This window comes from Tamandua tetradactyla, chromosome 7, assembly GCF_023851605.1.
Source record: "Tamandua tetradactyla isolate mTamTet1 chromosome 7, mTamTet1.pri, whole genome shotgun sequence".
In the NCBI taxonomy this organism is placed as follows: Eukaryota; Metazoa; Chordata; class Mammalia; order Pilosa; family Myrmecophagidae; genus Tamandua; species Tamandua tetradactyla.
In genome coordinates, this window is record NC_135333.1 from 5,514,152 (window position 1) to 5,540,607 (window position 26,456).

The 26,456-nt window shown below is 36.0% G+C and overlaps 1 protein-coding gene across 12 annotated transcripts in view; it reads right to left on the reverse strand.

The window, feature by feature from the left end:
• Window positions 1-26,456, reverse strand: part of ARID4B (AT-rich interaction domain 4B) — a 209,545-nt gene that overhangs the window by 128,013 nt on the left and 55,076 nt on the right. For all 12 annotated transcript variants that reach the window (XM_077168373.1, XM_077168380.1, XM_077168378.1 and 9 more), the window contains 2 exons: window positions 5,349-5,459; window positions 2,616-2,681 (listed from right to left, as the gene is read on the reverse strand). In XM_077168373.1, coding sequence (XP_077024488.1) covers window positions 2,616-2,681; window positions 5,349-5,459 — 177 coding nt within the window. The remainder of the gene's footprint in view (window positions 1-2,615; window positions 2,682-5,348; window positions 5,460-26,456) is intronic.

Below are 26,456 nucleotides of genomic sequence, written 5' to 3' on the forward strand. Positions count from 1 at the left end.
AGTGAAATTAGCTTTTACTAAAAAAAAAAACTCAGTGCATGGTAGTGAAGAGCAAAATGACTAATGACTTGATAGATGCTAAAATGCCAGCAGTTTTACCCACCACTGTTTTGCATCATCAGTCAAAATGTCAAAATGGTGAGAAAGGCAAAATAATATTTTAGTATTATTATGAGAATAGGTGTGACCTTACAAATCTGATATTAAGGACCCACAGATATCCTCAGACCACACACAATGCCCAAAAGGGGGAAAAGGAACTCAAGAGAACTAACAGAACTTTCACAGCATGTCTGTAGTTAAAAAAAAAACTCAATTTTTTATTTAACAGTCAAAAAATCTAGATATCATTTTCATATAAACTCATTATTGAAATTGTACTGAGTTCAAATGACCATCATTTTTTGCAGACTTCTTTTCTCTAAGAGAAATATTTTATTCAAATGTTGATACTTTTTCCAGCTGATAGAAAGCTACAACACATATTAAGAAACCTAATTCAAAGTATATTAGCACAGCTACAAGGTATGCTAGGAACCTACAGATCAAAAAGTGACAGATTTTCCAATAGTTCTGAAGCCCAAATTTGATATGCTGGCCTATGTCCAGATCAAAATGGTCCTAAAGCCCTAGTTACATATAAAGAAAATTTTAAAAAATGACACCCAAACAAGCAAAACAAATCAACTGTGCCGCTCTCAAGGAAAAAAGAGCAATACCTAGAGACAAAGATATCTCAGAGCTACAAAGCAGTTGCCTTTTCTATCCCTTTGGAACTGAACATTTTTGGCCCAGGAGGGCCTGCAGGCCCAGCTAACAGGATAATCAAGTAATGAAAAGATATGTTGGTGTGTTATGAAGCAAAAACAGAAATAAAGCACGGATGTGGTATTAAGTATCAAGAGGGCACAATGTTGTAACATTACAACTAGAGACTGTATACCAGTCATAACTTGGTTCTGTCCTTACTGGCTATGAAATCTTGGACAAATTACTTAACCTATCTCTTCAATTTCTTCTTCTATAAAATACATTTAGGTAAGACAATATGGGCAAAGCATTTAACAAAGCGTTAGCACAAACTAAGCACTAAATTAAAAATGGCAATATCACTTTTATTATTATAACTGGAAGGGTTTTTCTGTCCCCTTTTCCCTATAAATGGCAAATATGAACATGTAACATTAAAGAAGGTATCTACAGTATAGTAATGGTGGAAAATAATTTTTACAAAGCAAGATTAAAGAAAAATATTTAATAGTTTTTAGTTCTTCACTGCACCTTCTACAAATACAAGGTACAAATGCCCTGAGATCCAATTAAGAGTTTTAAAATTCAACCACATTGTTTAAAGCCATATATGTAAGTACGTTCTTGCATGAACCACTACGAATGTAAAAAAATAATAATAATAATTATAATAGAAGGATATACGGGGGAAAATATAGCTATTGCAAACAATGGAGTACAGTTATAACAGTAATACATTAATATTCTTTCATCACCAGTAACAAATTTACTACACTAATACTATAGGTCAACAATAGGGCATAATGGGGTATAAGAGGATTTGGGTTTTATTCTTATTTCTGTTCTGGAGTAACAAAAATGTTCTAAAATCGATCATGGGTATGTATGCACAACTATGTGATCATACTGTAAGCCACTGATTGTATACTTTTTATGGCGTTTGTGGTACGTGAATATATCTCAATTAAATTTAAAAAAAAATTCAACCACAAACTGAAAGATACAAATAACTAACTCTTCGAAAAGCACAGCTTTTATCAGTAAAGGATTTTCTTTTTTTCCTTAACTTTTTATTTTGAAATAATTTCAAACTTACAGAAAATTTGCAACAATAATACAAAAACAATACAGAGAACTGCAATATATCCCCTACCCAGATATCCAGATTTACCAACTTCTAACATTTTTGTCCACAGTTCACGCATTCTTTCTATCTTCTAAACACTAGCCAGTAGAATGTATACATCATGCTCAATAATTTCATTTGTATCTACAAACATTTCTTCAAGCTCGTTAACATTTCTTAAAATTCCCCTAGCTAGTCCAATGTCCATTTTCAGACATTTAGAAGGGCCATAAAGCACACATTCCCTTTAGCTAGGTCACTAGTAGAAAGTAAAGCAGAATTTATTTCAGTGGCCAATAAGGAAAAACAAATAAAAATAAATAAAACTCTCTAGCTTTTTAGTATGAATATGCTCATCACTTAACTGCTTGGTTATCCTTACATATTTATTTGTGTATGAGTGTGTGTTTTAATTTTCTCACCATTTACATCATCACAGAATTTAAATCCCTTAATTCCTAGTTCATCATCTATTAATTCTGAACACCTATCATTTTAGTAATGGAAACATGGTGGGACTGAAATAGATAAGTAAATAAAAAGCAGTCAATATTTCCTTAAAGTTTCTTTCATTTCTATAGTTAAACACTATGATACCAGGCTTTATTTAACATTAAGCCTAGAAAAAATTACATATTTATCAGCTCAATAACGAAAAATCCAAAAATCTTTTAATGACTAACTTTCTTACTCAATAAAACATTGCAATTAATAATGAATAAATTAATAAGTGAATTACCTTTAATGGGCCCTTTATGTGGTCATCTTGAACTTCAACTGTTGAAGAATCATGCCTAAATGTTACCTAGAGATTAAAAATTTAATTAACCAACATAAAAATCAAGCAACATAAGCTCCCCAATGCACTAATTACTTGCTTTTATTACAAGTGATCTAAACTAATAGCTTAGTTTATAAAAGATCCCAAACTCTACACTGATTAAATGAAAACTGGTTATTTAAACAACTGCCCAGACTATACCTTACTTTTTACAATTTGCATCTAAATTACTCCACGTCTCCATAGCATATTCTATCTAATATTATAATCTATTAGTTTATTTATAGAATTTCTTTTTCTGAAAAACAAAGAGCAAGAAGAGGTGGATTGCTTAGGCTTTTAGGTACTGTATCATCTTGTGAAGACCTCAGTAATAAACAATAGCAACAAACATTTACTGAGAGCTACTAAGAATCAGGTTCATGTATTAAATATTTAATCCACACAACCATTAGGTATAATTAGTCCCATTTTGTTGATAAGAAAACTGAGGAAAAGAAAATAAAAGCAACTGGTTCACAGTAACAGAACTAGTATGATGAGGTTGAGCTGAGATTCAAACCAAGGCAGTTTAGCTCTAGAACTTTACCAGACTGCCTCTCTATGTTGATATAGCAATCAGAGAGCATGGAAAACCAGGTAAGAGGACAATAAATTAAAATAAAGGGTTCAAGTTTAAAGATTCAATTACCTGTTGAAAAGCAAAATAGCTTCCAGTATTCAGTACAGAAAAGGTTGTTTTATCTATACAAGGCTGAAGAGTTCTTAAAAGGATAGAACCCATTAACATGGTCTTATCAGATGTATATGGTAATGTATTTAGGTAATGGGCTCATAAACCAGCTATGAGAGGAGATAGCCTGCATAGCCATAGCACCCCAGGCATTATTTTCTTACACAAAAGTATCCAACTTCATTTAAATTATGTGTTTAGGTATCTGTGCCCTATACTTAGACTGTAAGCCACTTAAAGACTGGGACTGTCTTAATTCGTTTCAGTACCTAATACATAATCTTAGAATTCTGTAAATGAAAACTGGTGAAGAAACGTATCAACAAATTTGCTGGAAAATTTATTAACTTTGAATCATGAACAAATTAAACTACTAAAGAAATATTTCAGAGAATAAGAAAATCATTAACTTTGAATTATAAAGCTGTAATTTCTCAGAGCAGCCAAAAAAATTACGTTTTACAAACTCTTTATAAGTACACGGTACTGAGTACTATCAATAGAGGCAGTAGAGACCTGTACGAAAGTTTTAGTGGCAAGAATGGATGTACTGCTTCATGTCACTTTCCTGGTTGTTTATTATACAGGGATCTCCAGTTGAGCATGCAAATAAGGGCTAAAACCCAGTCAGTGCTTTGCAGGCCAAGGCATGGGTCCTGGAGTGATGCTGTCCTTTTCTAAAGCGGGCTTTTTTTTTTTTTTTCTAACTGGTACCAAAGTGCTATCGCCAAACCTAGTTTTGCCAAAAAGGCTCTCCACCAAGAGGGAGGGCTTTTGCCTAATTCACACAAAGGTAGTACCAGTATGAGCAGTAGCAGTGTCTGAAGAAGTGAGAAAACTGATAATAAATAACTTTCTCTTCATCTCTAAGATGTTAAAAAAAAAAAAAAGAGTACAGAGTGGGTGAAGCCAAAACAAGAAATGCTACTCACTGTAAAAACATCGAAACAGCATCTGCATAATCAAATTACAAACTAAGAGACATCAAGTAAGTGGAAACTGAGGGAAGGGTAGGGCCAAGATTATCATACTACAGGCCAGCAGTCCATGTAAAGATCTTTTCACAATGGTTCAAATTACAATCACCCCGGAAGCTTTTTCCAACACACACAGAAAAAGGAAGCTGGGTTTTACAGACAAAGAAAAAACACCACTAGATTTTAATACATCTAAAGCCTGTTTGGTGCTATTCAAACCAATCACTTACATGTGTACCTGCTAATACTATCAATGACAAATGCTTTGATGACAGAAATAAGATCATACTCATTCCTTTATTCCCATCTTTCTTTTCACCTAACAGAGTAACTTGCCCAGGGTTTGTCACTCAATAAATTATTGACAAATAAATATCTACTTTCAAATATTTAACACAGATAATTTCTTAAAATATAAGCCATTACACTTCTTCTTCTGCATTATGAGACAGAACACAAGCATACTAGAAAGAATTTTCAAGAAAGGCAGAGGAAGAAGAATCAACAACTAGATTTACCATATTTCATCCCATCTATGACATCATCAATTATAAGTCATATCCCAATTTCATGGTTAAAATGAGTGGGGACAAGTGTTTCTTAAAACTGATGAACTATGGTACTTATAATTCTACACTAATTTGTTCTAATGACCTTGGAGAAATCACTTAAACTCTGTGAGCATCATTTTTTCTCATGTAAAATTAAGGAATTAAACTAAAAGAGTCCTAAGGTCTTTTCCCAGCTCTAAAAGGCCAACAATAAAAACAATACCAAGATTATAGTAAAATGGCATTTTTAATATGATAATCCAATTGGAATATTTTCAGGTCATCAACAATGGTTAGTTTTGAGATATTTTTAACAACCACTGCTCCTAGAAATTCATATTACAGAAAAATAATTCTTAGATTCACTCACCAAATAAGTTTAAATATCAAACACTGTACATATAATTTAGAAAATTTACAAATATTATACCTTGACTTTGACAAGTCTTTTTGCTGTCTTGATCTTTGCTTCACAGAAAGCTCCTCGATATTTAGCACTCACATCAGTGCCCACTGTCAAATAGGGAGGCTCATCAAGGGCCTAAAAATGCAAAGAAATATAATTAGATTACAACTTTTTTTTCCCTTTCCTACAATCAGACCTCAAAATGGCTTATCAAATACTGTTACAGCTATATAATAGTTATATGTATTTAACAAGAACCATCTATAGAACACTATAAATTCAAAAACAAGTAAAATATTTATTATAAAGCCTTTTAAAGGCACTAAAGGCACAGCATATTTAATGTAAAGTCATCTTTCAGCCTATTAAATACACATGGTCCATACTATGAATTAATTCAATGAGAAGTATAGACTTCTATTTACATCTCCATCTACCCATTCATTCATTCAACTATTTATTATATGCCCTTTAAAAAAGAAGAGCTAAAAAATGTATCCTTAAATCTCAGTCTGAGAAAATCCCTTTTAATATCTCGGCTATATCTTGGCAACTACCCAAATTCAGAATAGCTTTGTTATATTCCTATCTAGACAATTCTATGGTAAAATAAGAGTAAAAGGAAGAGAAAAAAAAATTATACTTAAACTACTGGTGAAAAACTGTATGAAAAAAATACAATCTTGGTAGTCTCAAATGTTCTGACATGAGTTTACTGTTTTACTTCTATATCTTCAATAGTATTTTATGTTTCATGACTTATGATATAGCTATATAGTCCCAATCTACTGCTCTCTTTACAACTGGGCACATTTCTGCATACAGTCAAATGCAAAACAGGTGCTATTTTGCTTATATTTAATCAACTCTACAGCCAAAGAAGATTATGTAAGCAGTTCTTCTGAAAGTGTTTTAAAAGAAATACTAATACTCCAAAATGCTGTATCAGAAAGGAAATGTGGGAAATTTGGAAAAATCAGTTTATTGGCTGTATCCCCATACTGTCTAATTGTAGAGAGTCACAAAAACATGCTAAAGGATCTGAGCAGCCCTATAATAAAGAAAAACATTTAAATTTTAACTCAGCATTTCCTAATAATTTGTCCAAAGAATGCTTTCTTCCTATTAATATCCTACAGAAATACCAAAGAATGTAAGTTAGAAAACTCTCTTATACAGAAATGAATAATAAAAAATGTCAATTTCATCTGGAAATCAAAGGAAATTCACCCCTAATATCTGTGGCTAATATAAGAGGAGTGCTCTCATTCAAAAAATAAATAAATAATTAAGGAACGTTAAGCTTAAAACTTTTTTATTATGGAGAATTTGGAACAAAAAGAAAATAAAGTAACAATATCTTTAGACTATTAGCATACAGAAAGCCATTTATGCACACCTTTTGTTAATATTCCCATCAAGTGCTAGCAATATTTCAACTACAGGTATGCTTATAGGGCAGATTTATTCATTTGAGTTAGAGAAAGAAGGCTTTTTCCCCCAAAAACTAAGCCCCATCCCATTAGCAAGAAAATCCATGTTGACAGGAGACTAGTATTAATTACCTCAAATATTGTGGGGGCAAATTACTATTTTGAAGGATGAAGGACATTTTCCTTCCATCAAGCTAGAACACATGAAAAATAATTACTAAAGCATATAAAAAGGAAATGCCTCTCAGAAAATATTTACAAAGGGAAAGTCAAAGTCTAATAAGATCCTGCTAAAGTTAAAAACACATTTTCAGAACAGGGTCAGTTTGCTAGAAAGGGCATAGGAAAATCAACAATCTATGTCCTGGTCTTACTTCTGCCACAGTATTTTTTGTATCATCTTTGATAAATTACTTTTCTGTTCCTAAATCATCTCATCATTTAGTGGAATCCAATAATATGAATCATGTATACATTTGTTTACCAAGCCTAGAGCAAAGCCTTAGGGGTTACAAGATAGACAAAGTGGGATACTATGAGATCCATATAATTATCTGGTAAGTAAAACTACAATTATTTTTCAATGCTGACCAAAATGTGAACGATAATTTCTAAAGAAACATAAGTGAATCCATACATGGTCAGATTTGTAAACAAAATTTTAGAAGAGCACAAGTTGTTAGTTTTTATCATTAGTGCATGTTGCAATGAAACATACAGGTTACTAGCACAGGCTCTCTAGGCAAAAAGAGAAGTTTCTAATCCCAGCTCGATCCTTATATGAAAGGCAAATTCTCATTTTAAATGACTGCTCATCATAAATAAAAAACAAATTCAAAGTTAAATCACTTCCCTCACTTTTTCACTCATGTCAACACTCCTGAGAATGCATTATTTTTCAGTACTAATCCAATGAGAAAATACCACAGGACATTTGGTAATATGTATGCTATGTCTTTAAAATGTTATACTTTTCCAGTTTTAGAACTGTGCCATGAAAAAGTAAAGATATATATATTATATTATACATATGAAAAGCAAAATTATATATAATAAAAAGAACAACTATTAAGAAGGATTACCCATGGGAACGGGTGTGAAGTGGAGGGGGGGTACATGAATGGAAATATTTTAATTTCAAGTAGGTCTTGCTTTTTTCTGTTTAAAAAAAATTCCTTTTGTTTTTTAAAATTGGCATATATTTTCTGCTTTTTAAATTGTATACAAAGAAACATTTCAAACACATACCAAAGAAGAGAAAACAGAATAATTAATCCCCCATGTACCCATAATCTGGCTTTCGTAATTATCAATTTATAATTTTGCCCCATCCTATACACCTACTCATTCCATCCCAAAACCCAACTATTTTTAAGGAAATCCCAGATATTATTTCACCATAAATATAAAAGTAATGATTGGGATTGTGGGTTTTAAAATTTTTTCTTATTAATACTTTTCTGTGTTTTTCAATTAATTTGCAATGACTATATTACTGAGAACCAGTATAATATCCTAACTAAGCACACAGGCTTCTGAATTAGATGCCTGGGTTCATGTTTACCACATTGTAGCTAGATGACCTTGGGCTGGTTATAGGACCTCTCTGTGTTTCAGGATGTAATGATAATGACTACCGTACAGGGATGAGGATTGAAATGTTACATAAATCTTTAAAACAAAGGGCCAGCATACAGCGCCCAATAAATGCTAAAATTTTAATCACTTGGTGGGGAAGTGAGAAAAAAACTATGAAATAAAAAAATTGGGCAAGTCCTACACAAAAGAGTTAAGTCATAAAAGTTCCCATGCCAGGATAACTAGGTATATATATGCGGGGGGAGAGTGCACAGAGGTTGTTCCTTTAAAATACTGTCTTATTCAACTCAGACATGAAATAACGATATTGAATCTTAGTAGCAAGAAAGATCAAGTCTTCATGAGGATGTTCCCTAGTGAAATATGCCATAACAATTTAGAGTGTGGCAGAAAAACAACCAAGATAATATACTAATCTGAGGCTAGTACAGTTTGGTCCAATGTAGAGATACACAAAGAATTATGTTGCAGACTAAGAATTCTTTGACCAACAGCAACCCTTAGATATACACATGTATCTCTTTTTTTTCTGCTTCGCTGATTTTGGTCATTAATATGGACCATCTCAGAGGCTAAAATAAAACCCATTTTTACGTAGAACTTCTATGCCAAAAAGGAAATTAAACTACTAAATTACCATCCCTTTGTTTAGTAAACAGAACAGTTTTCTAGTTGTCAAGGCAACAACTACCTCACAGTTTAAGCACTGCTTAAACAATTATTTTTCTAGTCAATCTACCAAATGCCCTAATTGGCAACTAAAAACCATTAAACTCCATAGGAACACTAAAAAGCATAAGTGATTTTTAAATTAGCTACTAGTGGAAAGCAATTCTTCAAGATGCCAAAATGACAAGGAAACATTTAAGAACACAAATGAATCAACAGTAATCTCTAATGTGCCTTTAGGCTGCAGTACATCAAATATATAAAATAAGTTTTAATAAGACAATGATAATTACCTAATGACTGACTGATATTGATATTCCCTAGGAAATATTCAGCTATTCAAGATCTATTTTATAAAAAAGCAAAACAGGCTAGATAGTATTCTATTGAGGCAGCTTATTAAGAAGAATAAGTATTCAAACTGATTACTAAGGCAGTGGCAATGCAGTCAGTAGAATCAGAAAACTAGAGTATTAAATTTGATGTTATGACCCTTAGAAAATAAATGTACTTAAAAACGTATACAGTCTAACAATAAATCTGTGGAAACAAGCTATTTCATATATATAAATCAGAGACACAAACAATGGAGAGAATTACACAGACTAACTTTTAAAAAAAGATATACCAAAGAGCATACCATTTAAAAATTAAGATTAAAATATTCAAATTTTTAGCACATACAAAAACTGAGTATACTGAGGAAATATGCAAAATCTAACTTACACTGAGGAAATATGCAAAATCTAACTTTAAAATCTTTCTCTGGGGCCATTTCCTCTCTCCCTTTTCATGGGGGGCAGCTGAAGACACAGACTAGAAAGCAAGTGAGGGTTGGGAAGCCACAAAGAGGTGAATGACAGTGGACCCAGATGCTCAGTATATAAGTAGTAGAGGAGGAGCTTTGGAGGGGCCGTGTGGAGGCACAGGCAAGCCCTTGCAGCTGAGAACATGGATGGGAGATAATTAAGAGCTAAAGAAAAGAGCAGCATTGTTGAAGATGCATGCACTGACCAGAATTGGGGTCCTGTTTTCCATCGCAAAGAAGTTAAAAAGACAGGAGGGGAGAAAGAGCTCTAAGGTTCTTCTAGAATTGGAAACATGGTTTAACTATGGTTGTACAATATTTATACACACAGAAAAATAAAAAAGTAGTTATAGATGCATGTTTGCCTACACATATAGGTATGTGTGTACATATATATATACACACATATATTTTCTTAACTCTGTCCAGGAAGGTCTAGAATAATAGACAGCCTAGTAACAAAATCATACCAATGACCTAATCTTGGTTTCGAAGTCTCATTCTCCTTCTAAGATTACGGGTCCTTTGAAAAAATGGCTAATTTCAAGGCCAGGTAGGGAAAGCACAAGAAGAGTATGCTCAATGAATGATGTAACATTTCAAAGAGATATGGGAGCTACATGAAAAGGGCTCCTTTCAGCCAAATGGAGGACAATTTGAAATCAAAATAAATATAAGCCATTCTATTATCTTGTTAAGGATATATGTATATGTCAAAATTGACTGAAATGTATACTTAAGTTCTGTATATTCCACTGTATGTAAATTATATCAATTTTTAAATGTCAGCAACAAATTATAACACATTCAGTAAAACTGTAATCCATGAGTCCATATTGATATAAATGAATGGAAAGAGGGAAAGCTTTTCCTTGTGGAATGTTAACTAATGAATTTAACAGGAATGATGAAAATAATTTGACAATCATCAATAAGGTCGTTGATTCCGAGTTTTCAATAGATGCTAAGACTGTTCAGTGGAGGTCTGACAAAAGATGGGATATTAGTATAACTTAGAATACTACTCAAAACACTACTCATTATCAATGGTAGATAGGTCAGTATTGCATACCTCCCTGATGTGATATAATGAGAACAGAACAACATTTTTTCTGCGGTATACCATCCATGAATGTATGACTGACTTAGGTAAAAAGGAAAATTAAGTTGAGCCAGGACGAAGTCATTTTACAGAAGTAAGACCTGTCTGTAATACCTAAAACTATAAAGGACATGAAATACAGGGAAAATACAGATTATTTCAGTTATACATTGAAATAGTCTAAAGAGACATAAACAGCCAATGTTGCTGAATAAAAGCATGGACCAGAAAGAAAAGAAGACACATTATGATGAGAGTAGGTAAAATGGAAAGAGGTCTGTGAATAGGATGACTGTGTGTACTAATGCTGATTTCCTAATGTAAAGGACTGAATGAAGGGTAGCTGGGAGTGTATGCAGTGTGGGTAATTATACACTGGAGAGAATATAGGGAAGACGGTGCATCATGTCTGTAGTTTGCTCTCAAAAAGTTCAAAGACTAACAATAATGGGTACATATGTGTGTATTTGTATATAAAGAGAGAGACATGTACATATGGAGCAAATATTATAGAATGCTAAGAGCTGGCAATCTGGTGAAGGGGGTTCCATGAATTCTTTGTACTGTAAATTTTAAATTGCTTGAAAAGAAATTTTTTTATGAAGTAGGTATTTACTGGCCATTTGCATCTCTTTTTGGTGCACTATCCATTAATTTCTTGGACATCACAAAAATCAACCCCCCCCTCCAAAAAAATACTCAAAAAAATTTCTTTGATTACTGCAACATTTCCTAATAATAGTCTTTTTCAAATTTAGGCTACTTTAGAGGATGGAACCATAAATTAATTATAAATCAATTTTACCCACATCTGTTAACCAGAGAGATATCTGCATATTCCCAGAAATTTAATTAAATCAAAGGAGGCATTCTAACTGGAATTTTCAGCATCAGCAAAGAGATGAGAGAGGAATATACTGGAAAAGACATTTATTTAGTGCCTACTTTATTTAATAACTTGTTCTCAATGCCAAAAAAGCTAAAGCAGCTTGCTCACTTAGTACAAAGGTAGCAAATTAGTCCTGCTCTGAGAAGAGGTTTAATTCTATTTGTTAACTTGCTGTTAAAGCCAAACTCTTATTCAAATGGAAATGAATCTACTTACAGTAACATCTCAGCACACAGAACTCCTATATTACAGTATTTGAACTTTAATCATCTAGAATTTAGAAAAGATGGTATTGCTAGTTCAAAAACCAGAATACAAAGAGAAATCATAAACTGACATTGTTATGGTTTATATCTATCTGGAAATGTTAGAAATATCTACTGGCATGTATTAGAAAGCAATAGGAAAAAGATTTTGAAAGGTCAAAAGATAAATCACTAGAGGTACATCTAAAAAACATTTCTAAGAGTTTATTAAAAAAAGAAAAGAGAAAAAAATAGAGCCTCACCAAGTTTGTGTTGTCTTACGTTCTCAAAAATGTGACTCTGAAAGAAGCCATCAACAGGAAACATGAATTTTTGATCACTTGAAAATCTATTCCTCACTTGTCTATTGACCAAGAGATTGGCCCACATAGTATGTAATAAATACTCTAAGTCATAGAATTCATTCTAATTTCAGAGCATTAATTACTCTTCCCAATCAATGCTATAATACTCAATACAACACACAATGTACAGATTTGCTTCTCCCAGATGGACACAAACATTTTTTTAAATATTTTTATTTTTTTTAAATACAAAAACAGCAAACAAACACAAACATTCTTAACTTTTGATCATTTTGTTCTACATATGTTCTAGTTTGCTAGCTGCCGGAATGCAACATACCAGAAACATACCTCTTATTAAATGCTTTTAATAAGAGGAATTTAATGAGTTGCTAGTTTACAAGTTCTAAGGCCGAGAAAATGTCCCAATTAAAACAAGTCTATAGAAATGTCCAATCTAAGGCATCCAGAGAAAGATACCTTGGTTCAAGAAGGCTGATGAAGTTCAGGGTTTCTTTCTCAAGTGGAAGGGCACATGGTGAACACACAGGGTTTCTCTATCATCTGGAAGGGCACGTGGTGAACATGACGTCATCTGCAAGCTTCTTCTCCTGGCTTCCTGTTTCATGAAACTCCCCGGGAGGCATTTTCCTTCTTCATCTCCAAAGGTCAATGGCTGGTGGACTCTGCTTCTCATGACTATGTTGTTCTGCTTTCTGAATCTCTCATTCTCCAAAATATTTCCTCTTTTATAGGACTCCAATGAACCAATCAAGACCCATGGGGGGAGACATGTCGTCACCTAATTCAGCTTAACAACCACTCTTGACTAAATCACATCATCCAGGGAGATGATCTGATTTCAGTTTCAAACATACAGTATTGAATAGGGATTACTCTACCTTCATGAAATGGGATTTTGATTAAAACATGGCTTTTCTAGGGGGGCATACTTCCTTTCAAACCAGCACAACATATATAATCAGTAATTCACAATATCATCACATAATTGCATATTCATCATCATAATCATTTCTTGGAACATTTGCATCTATTCAGAAAAGGAAACAAAAAGAAAACAAAAAAAAATTCATACATACCATACCCTTCACCCCTCCCTTTCACTGATCACTAACATTTCAATCTAAATTTATTTTAACATTTGTTCACCCTATTATGTATTTTTATTCCATATGTTTTACTCATCTGTTGATAAGGTAGATAAAAGGAGCATCAGACACAGGGTTTTCACAATCACACAGTCACATTTTGAAAGCTACATCATTATACAATCATCTTCAAAAAACATGGCTACTGGAACACAGCTCTACATTTTCAGGCAGTTCCCTCCAGCCTCTCCATTACATCTTGACTAACAAGGTGATTATCTACTTAATGCGTAAGAATAACCTCCAGGATAACCTCTCCACTCTGTTTGGAATCTCTCAGTCATCGACACTTTATTTTGTCTCATTTCACTCTTCCTCCTTTTGGTTGAGAATGTTTTCTCAATTCCTTGATGCTGAGTCTCAGCTCACTCTAGGATTTCTGTCCCACGTTGCCAGGAAGCTCCACGCCCCTGGGAGTCATGTCTCACATAGACAGGGGGATGGTGGTGAGTTTGCTTGTTGTGTTGGCTGGAGAGAGGCTATATCTGAGCAACAAAAGAGGTTCTCTTGGGTGTGACCCTTAGACCTAATTTTATGTAGGCTTGACCTACCCTTTGTGGGGTTAAGTTTCATATGAACAAACCCCAAGATTGGGGGCTCAGCCTAGTGCCTTGGTTGTCCACATTGCTTGTGAGAATATCAAGAATTCAATTTGGGGAAGTTGAATTTCCCCTCTTTCTCACCATTTCCCAAAGGGGACTTTGCAAACACTTTTTTATACACTGACAAACATTTTTTAAAGGTAAGCATTTTATACTGTATTTTAAGTATTGCAATCTTCTCTCCTAAACTGAACTACTAATGGCAGAAATAGACTCATTCGTTTTATACTATGGTCTGAGAATAGCACCTTCACACTGGAGGAATTTAGGAAACATCTGTTGAATTAAAGAGACTAAACATTAGTTAAGGACTGCTAAACATGACTTCTAAAGTTGAATATTACTTAACTTCAAAAATACATTATTAGGAGTTTAAAAGCATAAGCTCTGAAAGGGGAAGTAAGGGTACGTCAAAGGTAGAATTCCCGCATGCAATGCAGGAGACCTGGGTTCAATTTCCCGTCCATGCACTTTCCAAAAAAACAAAGCAAAACAAACATTCTACAAATGGTGCTGCAATAACAGGATACTCACATGGAAAAGTAATGAAATGTGACCCTACCATACAGTAGGCAAAAAAACAAACAAAAACAAGGCCGGAATCAGAATATACCAGAAATCAAACTCCAAGCCCATATCTTACCCATCTATGTGACCTGTTGGAAGAAGTTAGTTCCTCTGAGCCTACCAAGCTTCACATTTACAAAGCGGGGTTAATGATGGAACCTAATTCAAAACTGTGATCTGTTACATGTAAAATTATGTGTAAAATGATTAACAGTGCCTGACATGATAAATAAATGTTTGCTTTAATTTGTATCATTACCAGTCTTTATAAAGTCGATTTTGTACCTCAGAATAAAAAAATGCAGATATTAATGACAGAAACTGCCCAAAAATAGGCATGAAAAACTAGGCTATTAGTAACAAGAATATAATACTAGATAGAAGAAGGAAATCAGACAATAACAGCAAATAACCTCAAGTAGGAATTTCGTTTGACTAGGCCAGTTAATTTTCTAAAAACTCTGGAGAAATGTATTCTGGAATCTCACATTCCTGGTAGTCACAACTGAATTAATACCAAGTACTGACAATCTGCTTGTAAAACATCAAAGATGTTGCAAAACAGACCCAAGGGAATTTCTGTGGACTTCAGTTTGACATACACTGGTTCAGAGGTAATAGGATATAGGAGAATGAGGACAGAAATTGTGTAGGCAGTATCTGAAATTACGATCTGGATCTACAACCTATTAGCCACCAACTTTTAATCCCCAAGTCTCAGTTTTTCTATCTTTAACAAAGAGGAATGTTCTAGTATTATGCTTTGTCAACAAACAGCTGCTCACACTGGTACCTGACCCAAACTGGAGCAATAAGTTTATCTCTCCCTGGAATTTAAACCTGCTCCATTAAACAATTTAAAAAGGGGCAGTGATATAAAGCCTGTGGTAGCCATCTTCTGGCAAGATCAGGGAGAAACAGAAAAAAAAATGATCTGCAGAGAAGGAGTAAAAGAAAAGAACAAAAGACGTGCCGAGAAGAAAGTACACATAAGAGACTATGAGTTTTCTGAGTGAGTCAGAGAATAGCTAGCCTTAGCTCCTATTGACTGAGGAGCTCAAGTCAATAGCTTTAGCTCCTGACTGAAGTTCTTGCTCTTGGATACCATAACATGCCTTTGTATCCTTACAATAAATTTCCTTTTCTGATGTTCATAATCTGAAGTTACTATGACCTGTATTCAAAATAGCATTAGTTAAAGCCAGTAAGAAATTTCCTATCAATATAGAATTAATATAAAATGCAATTAAAATACTACAAACATTTACTAAGCATCCACAATGTCTTGGGATATTTAGGACTTTAGAGCACATCTAAACAAATATTAAACCAATTCAGAATAAATTTAGTGACATGTTGTACAAAAATCCTGCAAGACCAATAAAGAATAATGAAACACATAGATACAAAGAAAAAGAAAAAAAGATTTTTTTTAAAGCTATACAGATGAGGCGGGGCAAGCAGGCTGCACAGTGAGTTGTGGAATTCAGTTCCTCCTCCAAAGCACCTAGCAAATAACCAAGAACAGTACATGAGTGCTGGGGCTACACCAGTGACCAGATATACAACATACACCTATCTGGACCAGGTGAAACAGCTGAGTTCCCATACAGACCTGTAAGTCTCCCTAGCCTCTGAGACCCATACCTCACCCAACTCCCCCGTGGGAATTGCAGGCTGTTTCCCTACAAGAAAAGGAAACAGACTACCAGCAGCAAGGGCTTAGCTCAACCAAGCTCCAAATGCAGAATTAATCAACAAATACTGACTACTGAAAATAGGCCCCCAGCACAGATAAACCTGGAATAAGCAAGAAAGGTACTACAAGTTTTTCCCACAGGAGGGAGGGGGTGGGGGTTACCAAAAAAACTTTAAAAAGAGGCTTTCTGAGAAAGCACCAGAAAAGGACTGGACCACAAGAAAAGGGGGCACATAGAGCCTGGAGATACACACAGCCATGTACCAACTTAGGCTCTTGATTGACAAACTCAAACCCATGGAGCTGGTCAGGCTCACAAAACACTTTTTGGGGGTTTTTTGCACTTTTTTTCCTACTCCTTAACAGCTCATTAGATAGAACTGGAAGCCTCCTCAGGCTCCAGCACTATCCCAGGCAAGGGGAGAACTAAGTCTTTCTGAGAGCCCAAGTAATTAGTCAGGTGAAAGATGTTAACTCCCTAACAGTTGTATTTTCCCCAAGAGGAGTCTGGGGCCCAGGTAAAGTGGAAAAATATCTTAAAGGAATTTGGGCCCCAGGGACTGAAAAACTGAAGCAAATAACACCAGCCTACAACCTCCCCTTTGTTGCAACCATGCCCTCAGCTAGAAGAGTCTGCTGAAATTAAATGCATTACCCTGGTGGGAAGCCATGATAAGACAAATACCACATGCTGGGCAGGGTAGGAAGAGCACAGAACTTAGAGCCATCATAGTAAAGTCTGACAATCTGCTGGGTCTCACCTTCAGGGAAAACTGATACCAGTAATTCATTCCTCCTGAGACATGGACCTGTTTGGTCAGTGGAAATGTGAATGGGGTTTATAATATCAGAGGAGACCCTCCTAAAAAAAAAAAAAAAAGGCTCCATATAGGCAGGGAAAGAAACAGAATAACAAGAATTGAAAAATTCTGATCAGTTAAACAGAACCTATGAGAATTTATAGGATGTGGCATAGGCTGTGCTGAGAAGGAAATTTACTGCCTTAAATGCCTGTATTAAAAAACAAGAAAGGGCAAAAATCGAGGACTTGAATACTCACCTGGAGGAACTTAAGAAAGAACAGCAAACTATCCCCAAAGCAAATAGGAGAAGAGAAATAACAAAGATTAAAGCAGAGATCAATGAATGGGAGAACAAAAGAGCGACAGAAAGAGACAATAGAACCAAAAGTTGGTTCTTTGAGAAAATCAATAAAATTGATGGGCGACCAGCAAGAATGACAGAAAAAAAGAGGATGCAAATAAACAAAAATCAGAAATGAGAAGGGGTGCGTTACATGACTTCTTCACAGACCCTGAAGAAATAAAAGAAATCATAAAAAGGTACTATGAGCAACTATATGCCAACAAACTAGACAACTTAGATGAAATGGACAAGTTCCTGGAGACACTCAAACAAGAAACACTGACTCAGGAAGAAACAGAAGATCCCAAAAAGCCAATCACAAGTAAAGAGATTCAATCAGTCATCAAAACTCTTCTTACAAAGAAAAGCCGGGGGCCAGACGGCTTCACTCGGGAATTTTATCAAACATTCCAGAACTAAAGCCAATCCTGGTCAAACTCTTCCAAAAAACTCAGGAAAAAGGAACTCTACCTAACTCATTTTATGAAGCTAATACATTTTAATACCAAAAACCGGGTAAAGATGCTGTAAGAAAGGAAAACTACAGACCAATCTAACTAATGAACATAGATGCAAAAATTCTCAATAAAATATTAGCAAACCGAAATCAACAGCACATTAAAAGAATTATACACCATGACCAAGTGTGGTTAATACCAGCAATGCAAAGATGGTTCAATAAAAGAAAATCAATTAATGTAATACAGCACATTAACAAATTGAAAGAGGAAAATCACATGATCTCGACTGATGCTGAAAAAGCATTCAACAAAATTCAGCATCCTTTTCTGATAAAAACACTCTGAAAGAAAGGAATCAAAGTAAACTACCTCAATATGATAAAGAGAACATATGAAAAACCAAGAGCCAGCATCGTACTTAATAGAGAGAGACTGAAGGATGCCTACTGTCACCACTATTATTCAACACTGTGCTAGAAGTTCTAGATAGAGCAATCAGGCAAGACAAAGAAATAAAAGGCATCCAACTTGAAAAGGAAGAAGTAAAGCTCGCACTATTTGCAGATGATATGATACTATACTTGGAAGATCCTAAAAAATCTACAGCAAAATTACTTAAGGTAATAAAGTGGCAGGATATAAAATTAACATGCAAAAATCAGTAACATTTCTATACACAATCAATGATATAGTTGAGGAGTCAGTTAAGAAAAAAATTCCATTCAAAATAGCAACTGAAAGAATCACATACTTAAGAAGGAACTTAACTAGGGATGTAACGGACTTGTACACAGAAAACTACATAACATTGCTAAAAGAAATCAAAGAATATGTAAACAGGTGCAAAGATATTCCCTGCTCATGGATAGGAAGGCTAAATATAGTTAAGATGTCAAGTCTCTCCAAATTGATCTACAGATTCAAAACAGTACCAATCAAAATTCCAATACCCTACTTTGAAGACTTGGAAAAGCTGATGACCAAATTCATCTGGAAGAGAAAGAGACCCTGAATAGCTAAAAGCATCCTAAAAAAGAAGAACAAAGTGGGAGGATTAACACTCCCTGACTTTCAAATCTATTATAAAGCCACAGTGGTCAAAACAGCATGGTACTAACAGAAAGGCGGAAGCACTGACCAATGGAACAGAATCAAGAGTGCAGAAATAGACCACCAAATCTATGGTCAACTGATTTTTGACAAGGCCCCCAAATCCTCTGAACTGGGACAAAATAGTCTTTCAATAATTGGGCATGGAAGAACTGGATATCAATAGCCAAGAGAATGAAAGACGAGCCCTATCTTACACCCTACACAAAAATTAACTCAAAGTGGATCAAACACCTAAATATAAGAACTAGCATCATAAAGCTTCTACAAGAAAATGTAGGGAAACAGTTTCAAGACCTAGTAATAGGAGGTAGCTTCCTAAACCTTGTACCCAAAGTATAAGCAACAAAAGAAAAAATAGAGAAATGGGAACTCCTCAAAATCAAATGCTTCTGCACCTCAAAAGACTGTCAAAAAGATGAAGAGGCAGCCAACTCAATGGGAGAAAATATTTGGAAATCACATATCAGACTAAAGTTTGATTTTCTGTATATACAAAGAAATCATACAACTCATCAACAAAAGAACAAACAACCAATTATAAAATGGACTAAAGATATGAATAGGCATTTTTCTGAAGAGCAAATAGTTGCTATTAAACAAACAGGAAACTATAAATGTTGGAGAGGATGTGGAGAAACTGGGACACTTATGCACTCCTGGTGGGAATGTATAATGGTGCAGCCACTATGGAAGACTGTTTGGCAGTTCCTTAGGAAATTAAATATCAAACTGCCCTATGACCCAGTAATAGCACTACTTGGTATATACCCAGAAGGGCTGAAAGTAACGACACAGACATTTGCACACCAATGTTCATAGCAGCATTATTCACAATTACCAAAAGATGGAAATAAACCAAATGCCCATCAACAGACGAATGGCTCAACAAAACATGGTATGTACATATGATGGAATATTATGCAGCAGTAAGAAAAAATGATGTCTTGAAGTACATGACAAGATGGATGAGTCATGAGGACATAATGCTTAGCAAACTTAGCTAGACACAAGAGGACAGATACTGTATGATTCCACTTTTATGACTAGCATAAAGGTATAATCAGAGGCTAACAGTACAGAATATAGGGGACTTAGAGATACATAGAAGCTAGAGCTGGGAGAACCGTTAACTAATGAGGTTGAACTCTAATGTAAGGGAATAAATAGGAGCAAAGGTGAATCTCTAATGGGTCCATAAGTAAAATTACCATATTGAAGATGAGCAAGATTGAAAGGGGTTGTATAGACTTACATGTCCCACAGACTCACACTAGAAATATGAATGAGTTCTTTTAAGAATTATTTCAAAGACATGATTCTTGTATAAAGAATGTCTAATTCCAGGGTACAGGGGAAAACTGCTATTGCATCCTATGAGCTATGTTCAAAAGGAAACCATAAGCACTACCACAGCAACAGCAGAGGTAAATAATGGGGGGAGGGACAAGAGTTAAGAGGAGGTTTAGATTTCCTATCTGGTGAGGGTGTGTTTATTGGTTTTCTTTCCCTTGGGAACAATGAAATTATTTAAAATTAAGAATGTGGATGGACTGTGGACACTGACCCTCTACATGACGCCCAATGAATGTATGTATATGCCTGAAGGATGCACTAACAGAGAAGTAGATGGTGAACGATGGTGTATACACATGAACGAAGGCTGTGCTGCCACAAAAAGGAACAAGGTCGTGAGGCATGCATGCAACAATGTGAATGAACATGAGGGACATTTGGTGAGACAAAATAAGTCAGGAAATAAAAAACAATAGTATGGTCACCTTTAGAAAATGCTTAGGGGCCTAGATTGTAAGCTTTTCATGCAGACACATTAAGTACGGAGTGGTGATAATTACTTCTGGATTTTGAAAGGTCATTTTTTATATATATAACCTGATATTTAGAGATAAGAACGAAGCTGAACAGGTTGGGATTAAAGTAATTCAGAATATAGAGGTAAGGAAGACAGTTCTATATTTTAGAACCACACATATTCTTTGAGACCAATGGAAGAAAGGTTTATTTGATCTGGAACTGAAATTTTCTGTAGTGCATAATCTAATTCAACCTGTCTGTATAGCTCATTTGAATAAGTGAAACAGAGAAAGCACAGAATAAGAAAGTAGTCCTTGAATCCTGTGTAGATCACTGTAATGCCTGGAAACATCCTAGAATATACTAAGCAGATAATCAGAAAGTATTGGCAAAGTCCCCTGAGGGAGGGGAAAAAGACTATAAAACTATTAAACTTTACCATCAGGGAAGTCCCTGATACTATGCCAAACCTTAGGGAAACCCAAATCCCTCGATTTGGCCATCCCTAGATCATGAGGCTTACTCTTATGAAGCTTATATAGGTAGCAGAGAAGCTTAGACTACCTATAGGCATGCCTGAGAGTTACTTCTGGAGAACCTCGGTTGTTGTTCCTCTGTGGCCTCAGTCTCTCTAAGCCCAACTCTGCAAGTGAAATTGCTGCCCTCCCATCTACATGGGACATGACATCTAGGGGTGAAAATCTCCCTGGCGATGTGGGGAGGACTTCCAGGGATGAATATGGACCTGGCACCATGGGATCAACAATTACATCCTGACCAAAAGGGGAAAAAGAAGTAATAATTAATAAAGTATCAATGGCAGAGAGAGTTCAAATAGAGTCAAGAGCTACCCTGGAGGTTGCTCTTATGCAAGCCTCAGGTAGACCTTGCTACCTATCATAACCTGCCAACCCCCAACCAGGACCATTTCAGCAATCCTAAAGAACACCTAGGGCAATATATAAGATTCCACAAGGGTTCCAGGCACTAGAGTAACTTGCCAGAAACCTACAACCTCCAGATGGGTCCCTGGTCCAGATGAGTCCTGAAACCTAGACCAGCCTCTCCAAAGAACATCGGAGAGTTCCATCTCGCTATCCCATATTAGTGACAGACCCTTTCAATATCAAAAATTTAGAATTGCCATAGCCCAAACAACCCCAATGAGAGGTATGGAAAGATCAAAGGTAATGAGGAATTATACTTGGAAGACAGGCCCTAACAAATGAATATGAATGCTGAATCATTAAACATATCTCCTTTAGTCTCCAGAATTTTAGAGCAGCTAGAAGTAAAAACCTAAAATTGTGAAATGTAACCTATGTCAAAGTCTGATATATGTTCTACAACTAATTGTGGTGCTATGCTTTGAAACATTTTTTTTTGTATATATGTTATTGTTCACTTAAAAAAGTGGATTGTGACGATAAAAAATAGTATTTCAACCCTCTAGCCTCCTATATTCTGGAGCAGCTACAAAGAAAAATATGAAAGGATCATATGGGAGCCCATGACAAACTCTGGGATCTGTCCTGTAACCATTCAAGAGTGTTTTGAAAGCTACTGCTTTTTTATTTCTTTGTTTTGTATATTTGGTATACTATAAAATAAAAAAAGTTAAAAAGAAAAACACATTCTTAACATGCAAACATTCCATACATGAAATACAATCAATAGTAACCTTGATTCTTGAAGGTGACTGTATAAAGATAAAAATTCTACAGTGTGACTGTGTGACTGTGAAAACCTGTATGTCTGGTGCTCCTTTTATCCAGGGTATAGATAGATGAATAAAAAGCTACAGATAAAAAATAAATAGCTAATAGAAGGAATGTGCTGGTTTGAAAAGATTATGTACCCTAGAAAAGCCATGTTTTAATCCTGATCCATCTTGTGGAAGCAGCCGTTTCTTTTAATCCCCTTTCAATACTTTGGATGGGGACTTGATTAGATTATCTTCCCATGGACATGGCAGCTGTGGGTATAAGCCTTTGATTTGATGGAGATGTGACTCCAGCCATTCCAGGTGGGTCTTGATTAGTTTGTCGGAATCCTTTAAAAGAGGAAATATTTTGAAAAAAGCTTGAGAGAGCCACAAGAACCACAGAACCCACGCAACCAAAGACATTTGGAGATGAAGATGGAATACGTCTCCAAGGGAGCTTCATGAAACAAGAAACCTGGAGAGAAAGCTAGCAGGTGCCACCATGTTCACTATATGCCTTTTCCAGTTGAAAGAGAAACTCTGAATGTCACTGGCCTTCCTGAGCCAAGGTATCTTTCCCTGGATGCCTTAGACTGGACATTTTTATAGTCTTGCTTAAATTTGGACATTTTCACAGGCTTAAAACTGTAAACTTGCAACTTAATAAATTACCCTTCTTAAAAAGCCATTCCGTTTCTTGCATATCACATTTTGGCAGCTTGCAAACTAGAACAGAGGACCAAGGGTAAAATAAATCGGTAGATGGAAATAAATAGTGGTCAATGAGAGGGAGGGGTAAATATATGGTATATATAAATTTTTTCTTTTTTCTTATTCCTTTTTCTGGAGTGATGCAAATGTTCAAAAAATTATCATGGTGATGTATACACAAGTGTGTGATGACATCGGGAGCAACTGACTGTACACCATGTATAGAATGTATATGTGTGAAGAGAGCTCTATAAAACCATTATCTTATGCTATATGGCAGGATCACATTTCATTATTTTCCCATATGAATATCACATCATATCAGCACCATTTTAAAACTTTCTTTAAAAAGCAAAAAAGCGGGGCGGGCCGCGGTGGCTCAGCGGGCAGGGTGCTTGCCTGCTATGCCGGAGGACCTCGGTTCGATTCCCGGCCCCAGCCCATGTAACAAAAACGGAGAAACAGAATACAATAAAACAAGAAAATGTTTAAAAATGTTTCCCTTTCTTCCTTCCTTCCTTCCTTCTATCCTTCCTTCCTTCTTTCTCTCTGTCTTTCCTTTAAAAAAAAGCAAAAAAGCTATATAAACAAAGCTCTTATAGCAGTCACATTTATTCCTCAGCTTTAAATGTTATTTCTACAGTCTAAGATCCTGTGTTCTACGTGTACACCCTGCTATTTCCCTGGAATTTTGGTTATCTGTGTGAAGGTAAGACTTATAGTTGGAGTCCTACAGCTCTGAAAGTCAACACTGCTACACAAAACTACTGTTAAAGAAAACAAAAAAAGAGATCAAGCTTCAATTAGAGATAAGAATGAAGCCAATATGGTTGGGACTAAGTAAGGCAAATCAGAGTACAGCATAAAGGATGACAGTATTTGTATTTCAGAACTTCGCCTACTCTATAAGACCAAAGGGAGAGAGCTGCATTTTGTCCAAAACCGAAATTTTCTGTAGCACACAATCTAACTCAACCTGTCTGGATAGTTCATTTAAACAACCCAAACATACAGACTTCAGAATAGGAACAAAGGCTTGTAAATCTGTATAGTTTAATGTACCCAGATACATGCCAGAGTATGATGGTCATAGAATTAAAAACTATTGGCAAAGTCCCTTGAGGGTCTGGATGAAAAATATGGAACTATTAAACTTTCCCCCTGGAGAAACCCCTAATACTCTCTTAAACACTAGGGACTCCCAAGTTAATAAGCCAAGCCCCTAATCTTCAGGCTTGCTCTTATAAAACTTATTGCTGTAATGGAGAAGCTAAGCCTACCTGTAATCATGCCTAGGAGTTACTACCAGAGAACCTCTTGTTGCTCAGCTGTGGCCCCTCTCTCTAAACCCAACTCTGCAAGGAAAATCGTTACCACCCCAACTTTTCCATGTGGGACATGATATCCACGGTTGTGAGTCTCCCTGGCAACATGGAACATAACTTCCAGGTAAAACCCTGGCCCCAGCACCATGGGATCAACAATGCATACCTGACCAAAACACGGGGGAAAAGAAATGTAACAAATAAAGTATCAATGGCTAAGAGGGTTCAAATAGAGTCCAGAAGCTATTCTGAAGGTTACTCTTAGGCAAGTTTCAGCTAGATACTGCTAATTGCCACAGTTTGCCAAACTCCAACCAACCCTGAAGGACACCCGGGGCTCTGAGATTTTACATAAGCTGTATGCACTAAGTTCACTTTTTAGAAACCAAAAACTAGGTAAGTCCTGAAATCCTGAGGTGCCAGTCTCTCCAAGAACATCAACTAGCTCCAGTTCCCTGTCCCATACTGTTGACAACCCTCTTCAACATGAAAAAAGTTAGAATGGGCATAACCCAAATATACCGAATGAATGGGAGAAGGATTAAAGGAGAAGGAGTTACAACAGAGAAGTTAGGGTTTAACAAATAAGTATGACTATTACTATCATTAGATTGATACCCCTTCTTAGTTTTCAGTGTCTTCAAGCATGTAGAAGGAGAAACCTGAAATTGTGGAACTGTAACCCATATCAAACTTTGAAATCTGTTCTATAACTACTTGTTTACTTTGAAATTTATGACTTTTCTGTATATACGTTGTATTTCACAATGAAAATTAGTTTTAAAAAATCTATACAAACAGCAAAAAGTTAACCCAATAAAACAAAAGGCAAAGGACCATATTTTTACATGATTTTTCTGTAAACTAACATTTAATTTTATTCTCTAATAAAAGTAATAATAATAGGACACATTTCACAGGCCTATGTATTGGACATTTAAAATGAGATAATCCATGCAAATTAATTCACAGAGCGTTGAGAAAACAGAATCTATCAATAAATCCTGGCTAACACTGTTAAAAAAATACAGAGAGCACTGAAAAAAGTGTTGTCAACAATTGTAAGGAATGTTCCACACGTGTTGGTGGTGGGGTGGGGTGTGGAAATCTTTGATTTTAAGCATTATAGTTCTGTAAACCCACAACTTCCCTAACATGTGTTTAAAAAGACTATTTAGAGAACAGCTCCCGGGGCCATGGCAGGGAATGGACACACAGCGTACCCGAGTCTGGACTGGTAAGACTGACTGCGAGACTCTGCTGTGGTGAGATCCCCGAGCAGCACGCAGTCCCCCGAACCACGGCAGCTGTCGGCCGGAGCTCCTTCCTCCCTCCTTGCCGGGCCGGCTGAGAGTCTCGGAGAGGAAAGTTTCCCAAGCCGCGGCAGCTGGCGCCGCTCTTTTGCGGGCGGCTTCCTGGACCGGCTACGAGTCTCGGATCAGAGGGCTACCCAAGACGCGGTGGCCGGCAACCAGAGCCACTCCCCCGCGGGCGGCTTCCTGGTCCGGTGGTGAATTCCCCAGGCCGCAGCAGCCGGCGGACGGCACCCCTCCAGGGAGAGGAGGGAATTTCCGACAGTGGCAGGTACTGGGTCCAAACAAACACCAATAGGGGCATTAATAAAGAAACCACAGCGCCCCGTCAAGCTGCAGCGACTGGCGCACCCACCTCGCGCGGCCCTCCGGACCAACTAAGAGAATTGGATCGGAAATTCCCAGGCCGCGGAGAACGGTGACCGGGGGGATCCCTTCCAAACACGTGAGACAAACGTG